General features: G+C 35.5%; 1 protein-coding gene across 2 annotated transcripts in view; it reads right to left on the bottom strand.

The window, feature by feature from the left end:
• FGF12 (fibroblast growth factor 12) overlaps window positions 1-25,435 on the bottom strand; it is a gene marked incomplete at both ends in the record, with an annotated part of 355,334 nt that overhangs the window by 159,701 nt on the left and 170,198 nt on the right. For both annotated transcript variants that reach the window (XM_079705462.1, XM_079705461.1), the window contains one exon: window positions 16,228-16,331. In XM_079705462.1, the coding sequence (XP_079561588.1) occupies window positions 16,228-16,331 (104 nt within the window). The remainder of the gene's footprint in view (window positions 1-16,227; window positions 16,332-25,435) is intronic.

Genomic DNA, 25,435 nt, shown 5'->3' with positions numbered 1-25,435 from the left:
ACACATTCTCTGTGACTCCACATTGCAGGACTAGAACCAAAAATGGCACAGTAAAAAGCAGATGATCCCAACAGTCATCTCCAGTGTACGATTCAGGTAATAAAGCCCTCACTCTTAGAGATGTTTCAGCAATAATCGGGTTGAATATTAGGAAATATTAGGAAAGGAGCCACTGATTTAGTCTAGCTGACCTCTATGATCACTCTTATTAACTGAGGGCCCATAAAAATAAAGCCAGAGTGGGCACAGTGCTAGACAGCAGAGATAGAACTGGTAGATTTGGAAGATCTTCGATACTACAAAGATAATTAAAATAACAGCAACAACAACAAACTGCTGATTTTCAGGGGAAGCATTTGGAATGGGCTTTAAGAGTTTTTGAGAAGTTGATCTGCAGAGTTAGGTACACTTGGACTCCAGAGAATTAGCCAAATAAATAACAGTGTTCAAAGAGTTATATTTATTGCCACACAAGATGAATCATGCGTCTTTGGGGAATTTTTTTTGGAAAATTCATTTTGGACTACTGGATCAGCCTCTCAAAAGAGTTTGGAATGTGGCCAATTACTTCCCTCTGCATTTTTCACTTGATACTTAAGGGCTATACAACTCCATTTTCCATTCTCACATAATACATCTTAGCGAGGACTCTGCCTGTGTCTCTTCATTTTGTAAATACTAAGGCACCAAAAACATAGCCTGTTTGTAAGTATGGATTTGAGAATGAGAACCAGGAAACACAGTTAAAAAGTCTTATGAAAGGTATCCTTATTATAATAATCTACTACTCAATACTCCATATCTATGTATATTTCACATTATTATAATAATGCCAAATTACTCTTGGGATAATGAATTACCAGATACATTAAAATTTTTCAAGAATAAAAACCACATCTTGACAATACCTATATTAAAAATCAGGCATTAGAAAGGCATACAAGTAAACTCTGAGAAAAAAAACCCAGAAACCAATTTGCAACCATTCCAATCATATAGTACCTCACATATCACCCAAGCATTCAAAACGAATATAATGTTAAACCAAGTTGCAGGGTAAGTGACACTGGCAGATCTAATGGCAAAACAGACAACTCCAAATATCAAAGGAAAGTTCAAGCTAAATAAGGCTTTTAAAAATACTAAAACTTGGGGACTTCCCTGGCAGTTCACTGGTTAAGACTCTGCTTTTCCACTGCAGGGGGCACAGGTTCGATCCCTGGTCAGGGAACTAAGATGCCACATGCCAAAAAAAAAAACCCCAAAACAAAAAACTAAACCTTCCTGTGATAAAACATAATGGAAAAGAATATGAAAAAGAATGTATATATATGTATAACTGAATTATTTTGATGTACAGCAGAAATTAACACAACACTGTAAATCAACTATATTTCAATAAAATATTTTTTGATTAGCATTAGCATGGCACATATTTCTTTCTTTTTTTTAAACATCTTTATTGCAGTATAATTTCTTTACAATGGTGTGTTAGTTTCTGCTTTGTAAAAAAGTGAATCAGCTACCTATACATATATCCCCATATCTCCTCCCACTTACATCACCCTCCCATCCTCCTTATCCCATCCCTCTAGGTGGTCACAAAGCACCGAGGTGATCTCCCTGTGCTATGTGGCTGCTTCCCACTAGCTATCTATTTTGCATTTGGTAGTGTATACATGTCCATTGTCCATGCCACTCTCTCACTTTGTCCCAGCTTACCCTTCCCCTTCCCCCTGTCCTCAAGTCCATTCTCTATGTCTGCGTCTTTATTCCTGCCCTTCCCCAAGGTTCTTCAGAACCTTTTTTTTTTTTCAGATTCCATATATATGTGTTAGCATATGGTATTTGTTTTTCTCTTTCTGAATTATTTCACTCTGTATGACAGACTCTAGGTCCATCCACCTCACTCCAAATACCTCAATTTTGTTTCTTTTTATGACTGAATAATATTCCATTGTATATATGTGCCACATCTTCTTTATCCATTCATCTGTTGATGGACACTTAGGTTGCTACCATGTCCTGACTATTGTATATAGAGCTTCAATGAACATTGTGGTACATGACTCTTTTTGAATTATGGTTCTCAGTGTATATGCCCAGTAGTGGGATTGCTGGGTCGTATGGTAGTTCTATTTTTAGTTTTTAAGGAACCTCCATACTGTTCTCCATAGTGGCTGTATCAATTTACATTCCAACCAACAGCACAAGAGGGTTCCCTTTTCTCCTCACTCTCTCCAACAGTGATTGTAGATTTTTTGATGATAGCCATTCTGACTGGTGTGAGGTGATACCTCATTGTAGTTTTAATTTGTATTTCTCTAATGATTAGTGATGTTGAGCATCCTTTCATGTATTTGTTGGCAATCTGTATATCTTCTTTGGAGAAATGTCTATTTAGTTCTTCTGTCCATTTTTGGATTGGGTTGTTTGTTTTTGGATATTGAGTTGCATGAGCTGCTTGTATATTCCAGGATGCAATTTTAAGGTAAAAAATATTCAAGATTTCCTCATGAAACATTTTTAAATTGAGCCAAAGAGAGAAAAATATATATATTCTGTGATTTAAACATATACTTCCAAAAGTACCACCACATGAACAGATAGGTATAAATTTTTAGAGCCCTGACAGTAATAATTTAAAGGTCCAAGCTCAGTAAGTAAATTAAAATGTCACAGCAAATATTAATATTATTATAAAAACTCTTCTCTCATAGCTAGTATTTTGTGGTCAAAATCAATGGTGTTTACAGTTGTAGGACACATCTTCACAATGAAAACAAATTCTACTCTGCTCCCACTCCTTTTTCCAATTTTTGCACCAGAGTATTAAAGTTCTGTCACGCCACTCCAGTTGTGAGGAAATTCACACCTTTGTGTTACTTTAAACAAACAAAAAATACAATTCAATTAATGTGTATGGAATCCATTAGGGGAATATGATCTTATTTACTTTTTAATCTCCATTAAATCATGATTAAATTGATATTTTAAATAGCATTAACTTTTTAGTAACAGCACTATTGAGATATAATTCATATACCATACAGTTTACCCATTCAAAGTGTATAATTCAATGGTTTTTAGTATATTGACAGAGCTGTACAACCATCACCACAATCAACTGTAGTTTTTTCATTACCCCAAAAAACAAACTCCCATCCTTTAGTAGCAGTCTGTTCCCATTTATCACAGCACAATCATTAATCAACTTCCTGTCTCTATAGAGTTGTCTATTCTGGACATTTCATATAAATGGAATTATACCATATGTTGTCTTTTGTGGCTGGTTTCTTTCATTTAACATACTGTTGTCACGATTCATACATGTTGTAGCATGCTTCAGCACTCACTTTTATTGCTAAATAATATGATATTGAATAAATGTGCCACACCTTATCCATTCGTTAGTTGATGGACATTTGGGTTATTTCCACTTTTGGCTATTTTAAATAATGCTGCTATGAATATTAATATAGAAAAGTTTTTGTGTGGACCTACGTTTTCATTTCTCTTGGGTACGTACCTAGTAGTGAAATTGCTGGGTCATATGGTAACTCTATCTTTAACCTTTTGCAGAACTGGTAGACTATTTTCCAAAGTGGCTATGGCATTTTAGATTCTCGTTAGCAGTATATAAGGGTTCCAACTTCTCCATATCCTCACCTATACTTGTTATTATCTATTTTAATAAAGCCATCCTAGTGGGTGTGAAGTGGTGAGTCCTTGTGGTTTTTGATTTGCATTTCCTTGATGGCTAATGGTGTTGAACATCTTTTCATGTGGCTATTAACTATTTGTGTATCTTCTTTGGAAATATGTCTATTCAAATCCTTTGTACACTTTTGTCTTTTTATTTTTAGTTGTATGAGTTATTTATATATTCTAGATACACATTCCTTACCAGATAAATGGCTTGCTAACTTTTCTCCTCTTCTCTGGGTTGTCTTTTTCACTTTCTTGATTGTGTCCTTGAAAGCACAAATGTTTTAATTAAGATGAAAATTTTTCTTTTGTTGCTTGTGCTTTTGGTTTCATATCTCTAAAACTACTGTTTAACTTAAGCTCATGAAGATTTAGCCTTATGCTTTCTTCTAAGTGTTTTATAGTTTTAGCTCTTACACTTAAGTTTATGATCCATTTTAAGTTACTTTTTATATGTAGTGTGGACCTTTTAAAACATAAATATTTTTGGCAACATGCTACTAATCAGATTTGAAGGTTTTAAGATAATGCCAACGAAGTCTTTTCATTGAAATCACTGAGAAAGTTCCTGGAAATCCCTTAGGAATATTAATAATAAAGAAATAATTCAATAAACAGCATAAAAAATTTTTTAAAAACATACAACTTATTCCTGGATTCTATGTAAAAAGAGTCAAAATACAAGGATAGCACAAATAACAGAAAGAAATTCATGATGAGAATTAATGTAAATTTAAAAATTAAAAAAGTATGCCAAGACATAAATGTATTATGTTTCTATAACCCTGCTTCCTTCCTTTATAACCCTTAAAAATTTCATTCTTTTATTATGGTATGAAAGTGCAGTGTTTGTCCTTTCCCTCTCTCATGCTTGGAGCACCCAAAATGGTACTCAGCACACAATATGTAAAAATATTTTAAATCAAATAGGCAAGCAAATGAAAATAAACAGATATTAGAATTAGCAATTCAGGTGCAAGAATTATGATAGAATGTGTGAGAAACAATAAGATTTATAAACATTTTAGTCCTATGAATGTTTTGCACTTATTTCTGCCTCTGCTAGTACACTTCCTCTGGTTTGGTCTTTCGTTTCATCCTTTAGGTTTTAGCGTGAATATCATCTCCTTACAGAAATTTTCATGGCAATCCTGTCTAAATTAGTTTTCTCTATTATTCTCTATTACTGAAATATATTTTTTCTTTTATAAAAACCAATCCTAATTAGTAAATTTCCATATTTATTTATGTGTTGTCTTGTTCTCCCACTACAGTGGAAGTGTTTTTCATTTCATTTTCAGTGCCTAAGACAATGTGTGCCACACTATCTACACTAAATAAAGCATGGAAAAGTTGCTGATCCCTGGAGTTTGGAAAAGTTCCTGGAGCATGGAAAAGTTGCTGATCCCTGGAGTTTCAGGAAGATCTGTATTGAAACCACAGGCAAGCATACTCTTACAAGTCAATATGCTATATCCCACTCCATGGTGACTTTCAGTTCCCTCACGACTTCTCACAGCTCCCTACAGAGAGAACTTTTACCCATCCAGTGAAATAGAAGAATGGAAGTTGAAGTAGCAGTGCTTATTCATCTTTGCCCTAGCTATAGAGAGAAATTTCAGAGGAAATATCCAGCGATCCATCATGAAAACTCAACAAGCAGAAAGCTTCTGTCATCAAATCCCAGGGAACTTCTAATCTATTTGGACCTGAATAAAATGACAGGTAAGATCTCTTCCCGTTAGTCTCTAGAGTTCAATATTTAGCTTCATAGTAGAGATTCATAAATTTTTCAACCAATATTTATAGTAATTCAAAAGATTTTACATTACCTAATGAAGAAACTACACATGCATATCTATTCTTCAATCTGTTCAGTTGCTCTCTGTCTTTTTGACTCTCTCTTGTGCTAAAGTTTTACATTATCTACATTTATATTCTCAGCCTGGAGAAGTGGGGCAGTTTTCAAGTGTCTACCCAATATCTATTTTCCCCTCCATATTACCAGAACCCTGATTTTGATGAATATGGCAATGTATGTAGCTCAAATTTTTTTAAAAAATAATTGAGACATTTCCCCACACTCTGTCCACCTAGGGGTGACCATGTGACACAGTTCTATGGTCATCACTGGACATCACTACGGACATTACTGAAACTTCTGGGAAAGTGTTCTTTCCTGATAAAGGCACCATCTCTTTCTCTGTGCCCCTTTTATACTTCTCAGAATGTATACATGTTAGCTGAGGAGGTAGGAGCCATCTTGCACCATGAGGAAAAGGCCAAATAAATGTAAAAACCTTGGCCCTTTAGCCAAGGGTTGCTTAGCCAGTCAATGAACCAATACCAGTAACTATCTATCTCCAGACTTCTGGTTATGTGAGAAAACTTAAACCTTTGATCCCTTTAAATCATTGTTATGGGTGTCTTTTTTACTCACAGCCAAACTCAATTACTGGGTGATACAGGAAAGTGAACTTAAGAAATTTATCATTAAGATTTGTTCTTGGGGAGTAAATCAGAACAGGAAATTTTCAAATTATTCAGTAAGATTTTGTGCGTATATTGACACCTCAAATCACCCACTGAGTCATATGTAGAATCATGTGTAACATGACTGTATAATTATTGCCCAAATCCTAATCCAGGACACTTTTGAGGTTCAAACAGGTAGTGTCAATAATTACACTAAGACATCAGGCATAAACTGGAACTCTTCTGGATGAACCATGACATATAGGTACCCCATGGGAGACTGATGTTTTCAGTGGACTCAAAATAAGTATCTTTCCTTCCATTTGGAGATAGCTGAAATATATGTCACTTTTGACATATACATTTCTATGTAGCTAAACCATTTCTACAATTTAGCTACTAGAATTTAAAATTCTGTGGTGCAGAAACAAACTTTAGGTACACCATAAATGCAGGAGGCTGTCACTTGAAATCTCCTCAAAATGTAGCACTTTGCAATCTGTCCTTCTCTGACAATTGTTCTAATTTGGCCACCTATCACAATGTTTTGTTTTGCTTTTTCATATTCTTTTCCTCAGTGCTATCTATTCAAAGCATGAACTTATCTGCAGACTTGGTCATAAAAATGAATTGCTTCTGTTTCTCTGTTTCACCGCATCTCTATTTCATTCAAATCTCACCTGAAAACCTACTGATTTTCCCTCTGCATTTAGCACTCATAATTTCTTCTCTTTTCCCCTCCCTGAAGTCTATGAAAGTCATGGCTTACACACTTATTTTATGCAATATATTTCCCTCCAAGGGAGTTATATAAAGAGATATTTTGAAGAAGTCCCCAAAAGTTGAAAAACTGGCTCATTCTGGGGGGCAAGAGGAAAGAAAAGTTGATTCTTATCTTTCGATGATTTGTTTGTTACAAACCCAAGGAACATTTACATATGAAAATGACTAAATCTTATGTTGGTTTTGGAGGGGAACAGGCAAGGGAAGGCAGAACGAATTAGAACAGATAATCTCCTTTGGGAATCAGGCTGGCCCAGAGAGCAATAGTAAAGTCATAACTCTTCAGAAGGAGGCCACTGGGAAATTCTTCACCAGAAATGACATAGAGAACATGGAAGAAATGGAGCTTTAGCTTTCTTGGAAAGTCTTAACACTCTGAAAATTGGTTCACATCTTTATCAGTTTAGCAGGTTAAAAAAAAAAATACAGCCCAAACTGGTTCATACAGAAGGGTAATTATGGGCTCCTAAGACTGAAAATTCAGAGGTAGGGCTGGTTTCAGGTATGTCTTCATGTACAACATCAAAGGATGTGAACAAGAACTGGTTTCCCCATCTTTCCACCTAGAGACTTTCTGTCCTCTGAATGTTGGAATCATTCTTAAGATATGATTTCTCCTTGTGTTTTTAAGATGGCTGTAGTCCTTGATCCTCTCAGCTCTAAATTCAGTTTAAAAAAAAAAAAGGCAACTCTCCTTCAACAGATAAAGTCAAGTCTTGGGCCTGAAACTAATTGGCTCTAGTTAAATGGGAGATGCTCTGCAACCAACCTCCCATGGCCAGGGTGGCTAAAGATAGTGGATTAGACAAACCAGGAATAACCACTGAAAATTCGGGTAGAATTACCCTATGTGAACTTCATGAACTGATGGTAAGAAACTGATTTAGGATACACTGAGCATCTTATTTAATGTATCTACTACTATTACTAATACTACTACTATACTATTTTACTATTACTACTACTACTATTACATATGGCTGACATTGAGCATTGACTATGTACTAGGCACAGTACTAGGGTTTTACATGCATTGTCTCATTTAATTCTTGCTATAATCCTATAAAGCTGGTATTTTCATAATTATCTCCAATTTATATATAAGGAAACTGAGTCTTAGAAGGTTAACAAATTTCCCCAATGACACAAGGAAGTAAGTTGCAGAGCTGTGATTCAAACCCAGTTTTATTCTAAAGCTTTCATTCTTAAATACTGCTTAATACTGCCTGATTCACTAATGACCTAAGAAATACAATTGAGAAATTTTGGATATATGACTACATGTTGGCCTAATGTGCCTCATGGCAAGGTAGAAATAAAAAATATAAAATGTAGTATCATTTTCAAATGATTCAACCAAAGGTCCTCATTAGTGCTGCTCTTAGAAGCTTAATCCTATTTTTACTTTTCAATGACAAATGCTACTGGCAACATATATGCTATTTTTTTTCAGAATATTCTATTTTATTTATTTTTTATATAACAGGTTCTTATTAGTTAATTTTTAAAATTAAGGCTAGCCCAGGAGCTAAAGTGTTAATATTTCCCAGAAGTTATAATTTCGTGGAATAAAACCAACACCACTTACTACTGAAAACATCATAATGTAAAAATGGATGCTTACCATCATTTAGTCCTTACTGAATGTATAACTAATGACCTGTTGATTCTTTCTAAAGAAAAGCAACCTAATTCCAACAACAACAACAAAAATTCACGTCACATATTTGCAAGCAACAGAGCCAGATTCTTGGGCTAATAGGATTCCACATATATATATTCTAGTTGATTAAAAACAACACAGTTCAGTTAATAAATATATATATATGAGGCCAAAAAAAAAAAGTAGGCAAAATAAGCAATTATTTTCTAGGTGCTATAGCCAAAAATCAACCTAAGATGAAAAAGAAATGTTATAAAATTCAAGAAAAACACAATTATATGGAGGGAAAAATTATGCAAATGACCCTAACTGAATATTTAACAATCTAATTGCTGAACAAGCCTCTAATTTGGCTTTTGACTTCCCTCTATTCAGGCACCAGTAACATCAAAAACTCTGTGATTCATCTGGCATTAATGTCTAAGGTGTTTCTCTATTTCTTCCTCCCTCCCTCCCTCCCTCCCTCCCTCCCTCCCTCTTGCTCTCCTTCAATATTAGAGACTTTTCAGAGATACCATTACCCAAGAAATATTTCTGCATATGCCTCAAATTTTGGAATACTCCATGAGGAAGTCATTTGATGGAGAAACTCAAATTCCAGAGTGGGTAACTCTTTTGTACCTCTATTCTAGATATGTGTGTTTTAAAAAACTGTCATTTCTTTTCATTATGGAACAGAACCCTTCCAGTGAGAGATGAATTGTAATGACCAAGTGGCTTCCCAAGAAGATATCCTTGCCAGTTTTTGCTTTTTTTTCTTTTATAAGCAATATTTAGTACAGAAAGGAAAACACGACAACATCAGCTCTTAAAATTACAATACAACATTAGCTTCAACGCAGAGAAATATGCACAGTAAGGTTCCTTTAGCAAATTTTCCATGTTTCCATAGAATAGTCATAGCCTATTCAAAGTTGAGCCAGTTAACAGAATTGGAAAGTGTATAAAGTTACAATCAGGAAAATTATTACAACCACCATTAAGACCAGATGACCAATGAATTATTGTCAAAATAATTCATTGCAGCCATCAACTGATCAACAAAATTTTAACAGATATCTTTACATCGGAATTGCAGTTTTCAGTGTTATGGTATATATTAATCTATATTAGATATGATTACTAACTTTAAGGAACTTGCATCTAATTATATACATAGGGCATGAAAACAAATAATTCCAACAAAAGAAAGAAAGGAAATATACAGCTAAATGTCCTAACAAAGTTCAAAATGTGGAAGTTATTTTTGGCTGCAGAAAATGAGAAAATTTGTATTTCATCCTCAGTGATGAGAAATTTTGGACATCTATGATAGTGGGGAAGAAAAGAAATTAGAGGAGAAAATAAAAAATATCTTATCCTATCGTCATTTTGTGGGTATAAAGCAGTCTTCTTCCAATAACTTTCAATATTGGCCTTCTCTTTTCTTCTTCCTCAGAGACCCTTCCTATGTTTCTCAATACCTCTTGACTCAGTTTTTCAATATAAAGTCAGTATATTATTGCAATCTCGACATTGTCTGCTCTCACTGAAGCATCAGATTTAGGCATGGAATTCTAAAGGCATGTCAAAGAATTATGTTTTTGATATTATGTTGTAACAGTATGGAGTGACACATCCTTAACTGCAGCAGCAAATAGGATAAGAAATGTTGATTTTACAAGTGAACATTGAAATAGATAAACAACAGGACCTACTGTATAGCACAGGGAACTATATTCAATATCTTATAATAGCCTATAAGAATCTGAAAAGAATATATATACATATATATATTTATATATAACTGAATCACTTTGCTGTACACCTGAAACTAATACAACATTGTAAGTCAACAATACATCAATCAAAAAAACTTTTTTTTAATGAAGATTGAACTAGAATTTCCTTTTCTTGTCCTACCTCATCTATACTGGTATTTGCTTATATCATACACAAAATTTAATTCAAAAGGGATTAAAACCTGAAATGTAAGACCTAAAAACATAAAAGCCCTAGAAGAAAATAAAGAAAAGTTTCATGAAATTGAATTTGGCAATGTAAGTTGTAAATGACATAACCAGGATCAAAGCAAGCTAATCATCCCTATAGAATGGAAATACAAAGCACTGAGCAAGTGGCAGCTGCAGGCCTACTGGACTTCATGTCCTGAAGGGGGTGGTGTGACCCCAAGTTCCACTCTGGTCAGGTCAATGGGGATAAAAGCCCTCTGTGTAAAATAAAGGACCAGAGCCAGGCTACCTGCTCACACGAGGGACTGGTATAATTTTCCTGCTCCAACTCTTAAAAGGCTGAAATAAAAAATGCTGCTACTTGCTCATCATCACTAATCATCAGAGAAATGCAAATCAACACCACAATGAGATCAAATCAACCTATCAGAATAGCTATCATCAAAAAGTCAACAAATAACAAATGATGAGGATGTGGTGAAAAGGGAACACTCATGCACTGCTGGTGGGGCTGTAAATTGGTACAGCCACTATAAAAAAAACAGTATGGAGGTTCCTTTAAAAATGAAAAATAGAACATGTGATCCAGCAATTTCACTTCTTGGTATCTACCCAAAGGACACAAAAACACTGATTCAAAAAGATATATGCACTCCAATGTTCACTGAAGCATTATTTATAATAGCCAAGATATGGAAACAACCTAAGTGTCCATCAACAGATGAATGTATAAAAATATGTGGTATATATATACAATGGAACATTTAAAAGAAAAAGAAATCTTTCAATTTCCAACAACATAGTTGGGTCTAGACAGTATTACACTAAGTGAAATAAGTCAGACAGAGAAAGACAAATACTATTGGGTTGACCAAAAAGTTCATCTGGGTTTTTCTATAAGATGTTATGGAAAAACTTAATGAACTTTTGGGCCAACGCAATATATGATCTCACTTATTTGTGGAATATAAAAAACAAAACAATCAAAACAAAATGAAAACCGATTCATAGATACAGAGAACAAACTGGTGGTTGCCAGATGGGAGGGGGGGTGTAGGGTTGGGCAAAGTAGGTGAAGGGGATTAAGAGGTACAAACTTTTAATTATAAAATAATAAGACACAGAGATGTAATATGTAGCGTAAAGACTATGATCAATAATATTGTAATAACTATATGGAGACAAATTGCTACTAGACTTACCACGGTGATTATTCCTAATGTATGTGAATTTCAAATCACTATGTAGATTGCATGAAACTAATATAATACTGTATATCAACTGTATTTTTTAAAATGCCGCTAGTATTTTAAGCAAGATGCAATGATAGACATAGACTCACAATGAGAGAAACAAGACCAAGCCATACTATTGCCCAGGCCCCCCTTCCTAACCTCAATGTTACCCTAGGATGCAGCCTTGAAATGACTCTTAAAATCTTATTGTAAATTAGGACCACTGGAGGTTGGATAGCAGCAACCAAAAATTTGCTAGAAATTGAGGGCAGACTTCAAAAGAAGAAAATCATGAAGAAAGAAAGAGAGAAATGGGCCTACAGAAGATCAAAATTCTGTAATCAAAATTCCAAACACATGCAGAACAAATTCTAAATTCTAATATAATCTCAGTCTAATTCTAAAAATGACAGCCAACAAAATCAACGATTGAAACGTGAATTCATTACAAAAGAAACTAACTTTATGGAAAAGTATAACCAGTATTATAAGAAAGCTCAGAGAGATAAACAAGTTAATAACTTTCTGTAAAAAGAGCCAGATAGTAAAAACAGGAAGAAATCAATCAAGATCAGGTAGATATGGAATGGAAACCATTAAACATCCCAAAATTTAAAGCATAGTGACTGAAATCACAAAACAGATGGCATCATTTCTAGAGCAGATAAATTTGCAAGTTTCTAGTGAAAGTGATTTAAATATTATCAGCACAAGAGACTGGCAAGTATAACAGAGAAATAAAATGTAAATGGGAAGAGTTAAACCTTTCCAGAATTAGAGAAGTCTAATTCTTTGGACTGAAAGTGCATTCTGAATTTCTAACAAGATAACTTAATTAGATTTACAACTAGACATTATAGTGAATTTGCAGAACATAAAGTATAAGAGAAAAATTCCTTTAAATTTTCCATATAGATAACCTACAAAGGAGAGAATATTAAACTGACAGCAAACTTCTCACAGTCAACAGTACATTCCAGAAGCCAATAGAATATAATTTTCAAAGTGCTGGGGGAAATATAGGTCTACTAAGAACTGTATAACTATCCGAACTGTAATTCAAGAGTGAAAGTGAAAGGAAGGCATTTTCACGGATACCAGAACGAAGGGAATTCACCATCTACAGACGCACACACAGAAAACTGTGGAAGATTTTGTTTAGAAGAAAAGTAAACTCAGAGGGACCGAATTTGGTAAATACAAAAACAAAACCTGTGTGCACAGAAATTATTTTAAAGATTGATAAATGTAACTTTTAGTATAGAATAATAACTAATTGTGCATATTAATTTTAAAGTGTAAATAATCCAATTGGTGAGACGAGTGGTGATGTTTACTAAGCAAGAAAACATACTAAGGCCTATCAGCTGTCTGGACGAAGGACAGAAATAAATAATATATTTTATTATTTAGCAAATTATATACATATGTATGTCTGTTAAAAAAGTCTAAATCATTAAAAGACTAGAATTATAACCTACGTTTATGAACTAGCAGAAGAATAAAGATAGAATAGGAAAATGTTTCAGTAATGTGAGAAAATAAAGAAGAAGAAAATAGAAGCAAAATAAAAAGCAAACTACAAGGGTAAAAACAAATCTAGATGCATCAACAATCTCATTAAATGCTTATGGATTAAACTCACCTATTAAAATATTTTCAGAACGGATCCAGAAACTTTAGCTCTATGCTACCTAACAGTCACTTGGTCTTTACTACTCTCTCTTTTGTCTCCTGGTAAAGGGGATGGGGTGAGGGGGAATCAGAAGTAACTGGGGAATTAATTCCTAGCTTAAATATGAATACAGACAAGGTGAATGCCACTAGATAAATGACACCATTTGAGAATTTCTCTTGGATTCTATGTTACCTTCTTTAGGACCTCTAGGGTTTGCCTTCAGACACACACCACCAGTCTCCCTGTCCCCGCCATAATTCCAGGTATGGGCCTTATTGGTGTGCTCAGCTACACTGTTTAACATCAAGTAGGAAACTTCTTTTCAAATAACTTCAAGCCTTAACATATACCAAAAGCACATCCCGAAAGCCTGTAACAGCCTGTTTTTAACTCCCCACAAGGTTCCTGGCCACACTGGTACTCTCTTGCTGAGACATGCCACACAGACAAGCAGCAAAACCAGTGTGATGAAGCCTTGATACCCAATTCTCTTTGAGGTCTGTCTCTCCCAATATTGGCCCCCTTTAGCCCTATAACAAAATCTTCAGGCTTATGTCCCTGCTTAAAATTAAAAACCAGAATTTCATATTGTTAGTCTTATCCAGAGAGAGAGCGATTTTGAAAGCAGGGAGCCTGATGCTCAATGTCAGTGAGGCCAAGCTTATAATTAAGAAGAATTGTTCCAGTAGCCTCACAGCACCATACAGGGAAAAGAGTTGCAATTCTTGGTATGAGGCAAATTTGATTTAAGTGAAGAGGAAAGCTGAAAACAGGTAACTCAACAGGTTTTACTAAGGTGTTAGATCCTTCACAAAAAAGTACCTACTGTAAAATTCTCTAGTCAAGAATTTCTTAAAACCTCTCCTATGGTCTCCCTGTATCTTAAGCCTAGTTCTGAGCAAGAAAAAAAGAAAAAATTTATCTCTAAAAATGCTGCCACATATGAAGTTCAGTTATATCATGCTGAATACCCAGGCGTCTCTCCCAGGAACTTTGGGATTGCACTCAACAACGGGGAACCCTCCCTGCCTGCACACCCTTAACACACACACACACACAAAAACACACACACACAAAACACACACGTGTTCCTACACAGCTGCCACCTGCTACAATACTGTTGTCAGATAATCTGTGTTTTTCTTCTTCCCATACCTTTGGAAATGAACTCTGGTTCAGAAATCTGAACTCTGCTGTTTTTGTAGAATTATGACCAGAATTATGACCTTTTAAATAAATATAAAAATGAATAACAACCTTCTAAATATAAATATAGTCTACCTTTAGCTGTTTACTTGATGACTGATTAAATTCTTAAACCGGTACTATCCTAAGATCACCTAAATATTTTAGTTTGTATTGCATTCAAAACTTTTTAAAAAAAGGTTAACCAACTGGAATTATTCAAAACAATATCTGTTAACTGTCATTTTCCTATTTTAATTCTCACATTTAAAATATAGATTCACAATAAGTGGACATTAAGAAATGTTAGAATTATGACACTTTAAAAATGAAAGCCCATTGTTTTGACCAAAAATGTATCTATCTTTAAGTATTATTTTGAGGAGACCATTGAAAAAATGTGTATGTACACATCTGATATATAAATGCATATTCAGATGTGAATATGTTCAAGAGTAAAATGGCAATTTTAAGAATTCTAATATGAATGACAGCTGTGCTACTAGTAAGCAAGCATAGGGTACCAGAGATTCATTTAATTGATTGTGGAAAAAGTTTTTTAAAAGCTATTCAATAATTAATTGAGAATCTGGTGGGCATAAGTGAACTTCCTGAATAACCTTGTCTTATTTAGTGAGATCATAGAAAGAAAGGGTGGAAATCTGTAACCATGATTTTCAAGAATATTTCTTCATGAACTACAAATAGGCAATTCCCTTAGGACAGAGCAGGAATTATATACATACAGAAGATTCAGTGCAGCTGCATTCTCTCAATGCATAAATTATTATCTTGAGAGTGGGACCATTAACTACTTTAAAATATGTCAGGGCTCATAATGTAGCCACTGATGCCACCTAATTTTGTTAGTTTTAGATTCAAAAGAGATGTTAGACAACATGGGGTCCAACACCCTCATTTTAAAAGTTTGGAAATTAAGTCAAAGAGAGGAGGCCACTTTCCCAAAGGAATATTGTAGTTGAAATGCAAATAAAACTCAAATATCCCAGCCCCTAATCCAAAGCTCATTCCATCAATTCACATGTCTTTAAAGTGACCAGTTATCCTGGGAATCTGACAAATTAGGTACTACACAGTTCTATTAAATACAAACAAAAACACAGTCTATTCTGAGTTTTTTTTCTCCACAACAAGCCAGAGAAGACTCCCAGACAAATTCAAGAATTTAGCTTCCTAAACCATCCTCTGTGCTTGAAGGAGAGGTAACAGGAGAAAGGAAAAAAATGTTTACCTCTTGAATTAAACAGAAAGGTAAAATTCAAAAGATTATCCTCTAGAAGTGAAAGACAGAAAAAGAGAATTTGTATCACATGGAGAGTTGCTAGCTCCTTCTCAACAGAGCGTGATCTTTAACATTGTAAATTACAAAATCTTCATAACAATCCTGATATACTGGGTCAGAAAGTATACATTGACTTCAACTTGTAATTTTCTTTCTTAAAATAACGGTTACTTCATTACTCTCCATGCCAGTTTATGTGCGTGCACACACACACACATACACACACGCACACACAAGGTACTTACTGAGCTGTAGAGATAGCCTTCACCATTCATGGCCACATAGAGGCTGGCCTTCACCCCTTGGATGGCCACCACACGCAGGCCCACAGGGATTAGATTGAAGAGGGCTAGAGGGGAAAAAAAGGAAGAGAGAGGAAAGGATCAGTGAACTTTTGAATAAATCATCTTGCTTCTTAAAATGACTCTTTTTGAAGATTAAAACCTATGAATTGAAATTAGGAGAGAGAGAGGAGTTCTAAGAATGAGGAGAACTGGCTTCTTGTCTCTGCACCATGACTAATTACTATGTGACTTCAGGTAAATCACATAAACTCATCTGCAATAAAGGGATTAGATTAGAAGGACTCCAAAGGCCCCACATGGATCTGAGAGTCCAGGATCTCTGCTCTGTGAAATGAACATATACTCAAACAGTATAAGATGATTTTTTCTAACATACAAATAATTTGAACCAAAAAATTCTCAACAGAAGAAAACGTATTTGGAATCATAAGTAATAATAAAATATGATCTTCATAACATATGCCAGAGCTTCTTTTCCTTGTGGTCCTGAACACTGTGTTAAGCACACAAGATGAACACAAAAACACTGGCTCATCCTTCACTATGCTAGTCGCAGGAGAACATTTCTCTTCATATTTCAATTTTTACATGTAAATATAGATAGATAAATAGAGATATCAATGGTTGCTAGATAGCTTAAGCTCTAACAGACAGATTTTATATCTTGGGAAATATATATATATATATACATATATATGCATAATTATGCACAAACCATTAAAAATCAACTTCATAAATTTAATTCAATATCCTAAGATAAAATGAAAACATGCTTGTAGTCTTTAAATATTTGGGTTGGCCATCACTGAAAATATTCTACAGTCTACTTGTCTACTTGGAGAATGTACTCAAAAACTAGAAAGAAGATAATCCATTTTTCTGTCAAAGATGTATTTCTATGAATTATATATTCCTATATAGCACTATTTTAGTTAACATTAATATTACAAAATGAGCATAAGCATAAAACATTGTCCCCATCCTGAAAGAATTTATATTACATAAAGGAGGAAAGCAATCATATAACTAGGCTGTATAGATGGCAACGTGAATATGAACTATATATTTATGACTGCGTGCATAAGAGAATAGCCTTCCAGTTCACTTTAACATCCTGACTTAGTTAGAAGTTCTTATCTAACTTTTCTACTGATAAAATTCCCATCGTTCTGGTCATCTTCTCAGTTTTGAATATAAGATATATATATATAAATTAACCCAGGAATTACCATTAAACAGGAATGCTGTTTTTCTGGGCTTCTCTCAACGTGGGATAGTAAGCTAAACACACCCACACAGTATTTGGCTTTTAGTCACATGTTCAATTGGTAGTTGTAAAGGATCAAGCCTAAGACCACAAATTTAGTATAGCAGGATTCAATTCCTAGATATTTGACATCAGATCCATCTCTTTGCCTCTTTGAACCTTTTCCTTCATCTGTCATGAAAGTTGAGACTAGATCTTAGCAGACACTTAAGAATTAATAGCTGCCTTAAGCTGAATCTGTACTAGTTTTTGTTCCTCCAATATTCTTACCACTGTCAGGGAGAGCTAAGACATATGGAATAATCTGATACAGTGTATAATGTATATCTATAATTAAATGTAATATATGCATTCTATATATAGTCTCTATGTTACAGAAGTTCAGGGAAATGGAAGATCTGTGTTCTGAAGTGTTCAAGAAATGTCTCACACAGAAGATGAGACCCAAGTTGACACTTAAAGAAGGGACAGAAGTTGAGTAGGCGAAGATCATAAACATTATAGTAGGGCAGGAAGTAAGTGGTTCTTCAGGGTAGTGTATGTGTATAGGAAGGGACTGGCAGATTGAAGGATTTGATTCATGTTGGGGAGGAATGGGAAAGAACACCATGTAGACAAAGTAGGGATAAATAACTGAGAGTTTGTCACTCTAGTCTTAGAGATCTAGACTTTACCAAATGGGCAACAAGAAGTGTGGCATATGTAAAGATTAAAGCAGCAACACAGATTACAAAAACGTGGGAGAGATTTGTAGACAAAGTAGTTTCTAAACTCACCACTCAGAAGCTACATGCCTTTGAGCAACTCATTTAACCTCTCTGCTTTAGTTTTCCTGTCTGTAAAATGGGCATAATAATCCTTACTGCACAGAGTTGACAAGAAGAATCAAATGCATTATCATGTTCTCTTTTTTATAGTGTTTATTTATTTTTACTTGTTGACAGTTTTGTTTCATTTATTTTTATTTATGGCTGTGTTGGGTCTTCGTTTCTGTGCGAGGGCTTTCTCTAGTTGTGGCAAGCGGGGGCCACTCTTCATCGAGGTGCACGGGCCTCTCACTATCGCGGCCTCTCTTGTTGCGGAGCACAGGCTCCAGACGCGCAGGCTCAGTAATTGTGGCTCACGAGCCCAGCCGCTCCACGGCATGTGGGATCTTCCCAGACCAGGGCTCGAACCCATGTCCCCTACATTGGCAGGCAGACTCCCAACCACCGTGCCACCAGGGAAGCTCTATCATTTTCTTGAAAGTGTTTCATAAACAGAGATGTGTTCTCTCTATATGAGTTATTTGTCATTAATATATGATTCTTCTGCTTGTCAAATAAGGTTACCAAAGGGTCTGATGTAAACCGACATACCACCTGACTAATATCTATTGATTCAGAAGATTGCTTAATACATTTAAAATAAGACTTTACCTTTGTGCAACACAATTTTCAGTGTTGATAAATTCATCATTGTATTTGACCCTCAACCACAAACACTATGAAGAATTTAGGACAGAATGATTATCCTAATTTTTAGAAGGGTAAACAGATTCAGAGAGGTAACCCAGGTGGAAGTGCAACTGACCAAAGGTTTTCTGGCTCGCTAATGTGGTTATCTGCCCCCAAATATCCTATTTCCTCCTCCTTCCCTTTTAAGTTTAATTTCCCCTAATAGTCATTCTCACCTTCTCAAAAAGTAACAGACAATTTAGCTACATCTCTGTGCATATCCTGCAGCTAACTGTGGCTATGGACTCAGTACTGGCCAATGAAATGTAGGCAGAAAGGTCTCTGTACTCTTGAAGACCCTTTCCTTAAAGACAACTGGCCTTTGCCCTCTTCCCTACCCTTTGCCTTACTGCTGTTTGGAGGGGGATGAGTTGAGGTGGCTGGATGATCTCAGGGCAAGAAAACAAGGGCTTCCCCGTGAGTGAGTGATGGCAGGTGAGCTGGAAAGAGTGGGGTCTTCCCTGAGGACCTTGTGGAGCAACGGCACCAGTCTAGCTTCCAATTACATAGGTCTGGCTGTCATGTGAGAAAAATAAGTCCGTGTTAGTTTAGTCTGTGCAACGCTGAGCCAACCTTAATCCTAACTGACAGAAATTGCTGACGAAAGCAGAGTTAACACGTAACGTACAAACATGTTAGGTAGTTATATATTGTAAATAAATGTAACCATTGGAAAATATCAAGTTCGATGATGATTCTTATGAAAAAAGAGTAATGAAATCCAAAGTTGTACATAACGTCTTTCTAAATAAAGATTTCCCAGGACAAATGCTAAGAACATTCAGTCATTTAGCTAAAACAGGGGTAAAAAAAAAGCAACTATAAAGCTTTTCTTATCTGAGGAAAGTGAGAAAACTACTAAAGCTAGGCAGGGACAAAAATAAGAAACCTGTGTGAAAGTTTTATAGAAACCATAAGGTGATAATGGCTTTTAGATGGTATGCTCTGGGAGATTTAGCAAGTCCATTAAAAACAAAATCAGTAAACAATTTGGAATGAGAGTTTTTAGCGGTAAAAGCTAAACGCTATTCTCTTTGGGAGGGTCTGCATCTGCCTCCTAAAATCTTGAAAAATGGCAAATGACTTACCCTTATCTATTATTTATCTTCCACATAGCACACTGGCTCTAGTCCTTTGTTACGCAGTGACAACTCCTCCTGAATCTCCAGTCTTCCTCTCCATCCTCAAAACCACTGGCCTAACTCATAGGAACTGGGCCACACCATTCTTCCAAGTCCCTTGCATCTACTAATGCCACTTCCCTGCTAACAGTTCCCTGCTTGATACCTCTAGTGAATACTCATTGTCTACAAGATAGATCCAAAGCCTTTACTCCGACCCTCAATGCCCTTTAGCACCTAGCTGTAAACCACACTTCCAGTTTATCACCGGTCACTCATTCCATTCACCATAAGCAGCTTCATAGAGCTTTTTGCTATGTTCTAAGTTTCCCCCTTGATCTTAACTAGACTGGATTTATTATTCTTTTGGAAAGCCTATCTTCCTTATTTAACTGAACCATAAATCTTATCCAGATCCTTCAGACACAGTTGTTTCTTTTTCCATAATTATTTATTTCATGGGCATATTTCTGTTATGGTATTCAGAACATGGTATTATAATTATTTGTTTACACATCTGTCACCATCCTTAAGGACTCTTGAGGGTAAGTCTCTGCAATGTCTACCCCAGTTCTATGTACATATCTTATATTCAATAAATGTTATTGTTTATAAGGATCATGAAAATACACATTATTTCTAGGAACATTATCTCTAGGGAAAAAGTTGCTTTTTAAGATAAAAGGAAAATTAAAAATTAAACATCTCAGCCCAATATTCAAGGTTATGTACATATAGTCACAGCATACATTTCTGCTCCATTGCACTACTCACTGTAATATATTTATTTACTGCCTCTAGTAATTTGATCTTCTTCTTCCTACCTTTTTTTTGTTTTTTTTTTGTTGGTTTTTTTTTTTTTTTTGCGGTACGCAGGCCTCTCACTGTTGTGGCCTCTCCCGTTGCGGAGCACAGGCTCCGGACGCGCAGGCTCAGCGGCCATGGCTCACGGGCCCAGCCGCTCCGCGGCATGTGGGATCCTCCCGGACCAGGGCACGAACCCGTGTCCCCTGCATCGGCAGGCGGACTCTCAACCACTGCGCCACCAGGGAAGCCCCTTCTTCCTACCTTTTAACTTCATGTTTTTGCTTACTTCACTGCCTCTGCTTGCAATGTCACTCTCCCCGTATCTTCATGCCGAAACCCCTCCCATGCTTGAATGATACACCAAATACCAAGTGCCTCCTCTCGCTTCTCAGCTCCCCTAGTCCTAGATTTACACTGTATTTATCACAATTTTGAATTTTCCTTAAAAAATATTTCTTCTTTCCCAATCACAACTAGTTTATAAGCTCTCCAAGATAAGGATCACACCTCAACCACACTTGTATAACTTGGAGAAAAGGAGAAAGCTGGGGAGGAAGAAAGAAAGAGAGAGACAGAGACAGAAACAGAGAGAGAGATTAAGAGAGAGAATAAGCAGCATAGTAGTACATATTCTGCTTATATTCAGGATTCAGGATCCCAGTAAACATTGGTGAATAAAGACTACAATTATAAGCCAAATAAGAATCCAAGCATCTAATCTGACATTCAAGCATCTTCTCAATCTTGTTCTTTCCAAAATGAGTATTTCATTCTAAATCTTACATAAATCTGACTCATATTTAAAAATGAAATAACGGAATTGGTGCTGTTGAGGTCCGTGACAAACTCAATCACTGAACCACATGGAAAAAGTTAAGAAAAAAGGTTATAAAGGGAAATGATAGTTTATTCAACAAATGCTGTTAGGAAAACTGGATATCCACATCCAAAAGAATGAAATTGGACCCTTATTTTATATCATACTCAAAAATCAACTCAAAATGGATTGTAGATCTAAACATAAACCTGAAACTGTAAAATTCATAGGAAAAAAAATAGAGGAAAACCTTCTTGACATTGATCTTGGGAGTGATTTCTTGGATATGACACCAGAAGCATAGGCAACACGAGCAAAAATAAACAAGTGGGACTACATCAAACTTAAAGCTTCTGCACAACAAAGGAAACAATCAACAGCATGAAAAGGCAACCTAAAGAATAGGAGGAAGTATCTGCAAACCATACATCTGATAAGGAGTTAATATCCTAAATATACAACTCAGTAGCAAAACCCACAGATAACCCAATTTAAAAGGGCAAAAAGACTTGAATAGACATTTCTCCAAAGATGATATACAAATTATGAGTAAGTACATGAAAAATGCTCAACATCACTAATCTTCAGGGAAATGCAAATCAAAACTACAATGAGATATTGCCTGATACCTGTTAGAAAGGCCACTATTAAAAAAAGATAACAAATGTTAATGAGGATGAAGATAAATTGGATACTTTGTGTACTATTGGTAGGAATGTAAAATGGTGCAGCTATTGTGGAAAACAGCATGGTGGTTCCTCAAAAAATTACATATAGAACCACCATATGATCTAGCAAACCCACTCCTGACATATATCCCAAAGAACTGAAATCAGGATCTCGAGACTATATCTGTCCTCTTATGTTCACTGCAGCATTATTCACAATAGCCAAAATATGGCAACAACTTAAATGTCCATGGATGGATGGGTGGATAAAGAAAATATGGTATATACTTATAATGGAATGTTAGCATTTAAAAAGAAAAAAATCCTGTCATATGTAACAACATGGCTGAACCTGCAGGATACTTTGCTAAGTGAAAAAAGCCTGTCCCAGAAAAACAAGTACTGCATTATCCCCATTATATGAGGAAATAAAATAATCAAACTCATGAAAGCAGACAGTAGAATGGCGGTTGTCAGGAGCTAGAGGGAGGAAGAAATGGATAATTGTTGTTAAATGGGTATAAAGTTTCAGTTATTCAAGAAGAATAAATTCTAGAGATCTGTTGTACAACATATTACCTACAGTTACTAATATTATATTGTCCACTTAAAAATTTGTTAAGAGAGTAGATCTCATGTTAAGTGTTCTTATTAAAAAAATAAAAAAGCAAAGGTGATTTCATGGGTGTATGCATATGTCCAAACTCATCAAATTGCATACATTAAACATTCAGGTATTTTTGGTATGTCAGTTATACTTCAGTAAGGGTGCTTTTTTTTTTTTTAAGTAATGAAGGAAATGGTAGATGAATTGCATTGATACACCCAGTTCTCCACTTCTCCCTGTATCTGTGCTTTGCCATATAAATTTGCAATTCTCTGAAAGGATATTCTGCCCTACCCCTTGATACTGGGCTGAGCCATGTGACTTGTTTTGGCCAATAGGATGTCAGCCAATGCAAGCAGAATCTTGAAAAAGAGCTCAGGTTGGCTTGTTTGTGCTTTTCCCCTCTGCCACGGCATTGAGAAGAACATGTACAGACTAACCCGCAGGTCCCAGTAAAAGGATGTAAGATGCCTAGAGAACAACAGAGTGGCCTCGGTAATCCATCCAACACCATTCTAGATTAATTGATTGATAGCTGACCCCTAGATATGTAAGCCAGACAAGATTGGTAGAGTTGCTTAGCCAACCACCCCAGACACATGAGACATAAATACTTGCTGATACATGCAAATGGGGCTATGTGATTGTTGGGTACATAGCATTATTGTAGTAATATATAAAATGAATAGCAAGTTATTCACTGGGGGACCTGGGTGGTGGATTTGAAATTTCCTGAAATCTTATAACAAAAAATTCTTAAATTTGATAACAATCCTCAATAGGTACCTGAAATGATTATGAGCTGTGAAGCTAAGTAAACTTTTATAAATTAAAAAAATAATAATAATAAAAGGCCAATGTTGATTACTCATGCTACAGGAAGGACTGAATTATTTTTCTACAGATAATGTATTATAAAATATGAAAAGATGTTCAAAGGTTATACAAACAAAATAATGGGAAAGAAATGTATAGACTTGTACACATCAAGTAATTAATTAAAATATTTTATTACTTCCCTGGATTTTATAATCTTTGTGATAGGTTTCAGCTCTTTAAAATTTAATCTTTTATGATTTATTTTCTCACTCTACTCATTTTTGTACCTAAATTTCATTTCACTGTGATATATTTATTTTATTTTTTCAAAGGGGATGCCCAAAATTGTATAAGTTTTAGGACCTACAAAACTTAAGTCAGTCTCAGGTTGAAATTTAAATGGAAGAAGAGAATGAAAGAAAAGTAACTAATAAGAAAGGAAAAACTGAAGAGATTATACTCCTTCGATGCCTACTTTTTTTTTCAAGCATCATGGTAGGCATTTTGACATGTAAAATGTCATTTTAAAAATAAACTAGGGACTTCCCTGGTGGTGCAGTAGTTGGCAGTCCGACTGCTAATGCAGGGGACATTGGTTCGATCCCTGGTCCAGGAGGATCCCACATGCTGCAGAACAATTAAGCCCGTGCACAACAACTACTGAGCCTGCACTCTAGAGCCTGTGAGCTACAACTACTGAGCCCACATGCCACAGCTACTGAAGCCCACGAGCCTAGAGCCTTTGCTCCACAACAAGAGAGGCCACCACGATGAGAAGCCTGTGCACCGCAACGAAGAGTAGCCAAGTAGCCCCTGCTCACCACAACTAGAGAAAGCCCATGCACAGCAATGAAGACCCAACACAGCCATAAATAAATAAATAAATAAATAAATTTTAAAAATAAATAAATAAACTAAATTGACTAATTGCCTTTATTTCAGGATATAAAAAACCCTAATTTGAGGGCAGTGTGGGTACAAAGTAAAAAAAGAAGGGAATGAAAAGTGCCATCCAAAACTTTGGAGTAAGTTTCCATGGCCTTAGCACAACTCTCATACAACTCCTTGTAAATATCTCTATTCAAAAGTCATTTATTCTTTCCATAAATATTTACTGAGCTCTTAGTATAGGTCACATGGCATGCTTATGCTAGGAAAACAGTGACATATTCAACAGATATGGTCCCTGAGGAATACACCTTCATCTGTAAATCTCCCTGAGGCTCCCACTACTCTGTGGGCAAGTTGATGGCACAGGAAACTTTTATTATCCTCATTGCCTAGCAATGAGGTCTTAGAAGCATCTTGGTCTTAGAAGCTACTATTCAATAATTGCCAAATAAATAAATGATTCAGCAGTGGTTTCTCTTTAAGCTTGCTTATTCATAGCTTTTCTAGATCATATTTCCATACTTAAGCATGTAAAAAAATCAAAGATAATATTTACCACATATGAAATGTATTTAAATATGGAATCTAAAGGGAAAGCCAGAAAACCTGCATGATACAAAGTTTGAGAGGGAAGGAGCATAGGATGCATAGGGCT

This window comes from Hyperoodon ampullatus (assembly GCF_949752795.1).
Source record: "Hyperoodon ampullatus genome assembly, chromosome: 5".
NCBI lineage: Eukaryota > Metazoa > Chordata > Mammalia > Artiodactyla > Ziphiidae > Hyperoodon > Hyperoodon ampullatus.
Note: the sequence above shows the minus strand (reverse complement) of the source record. Positions and strands in the feature narration are given on the sequence as shown.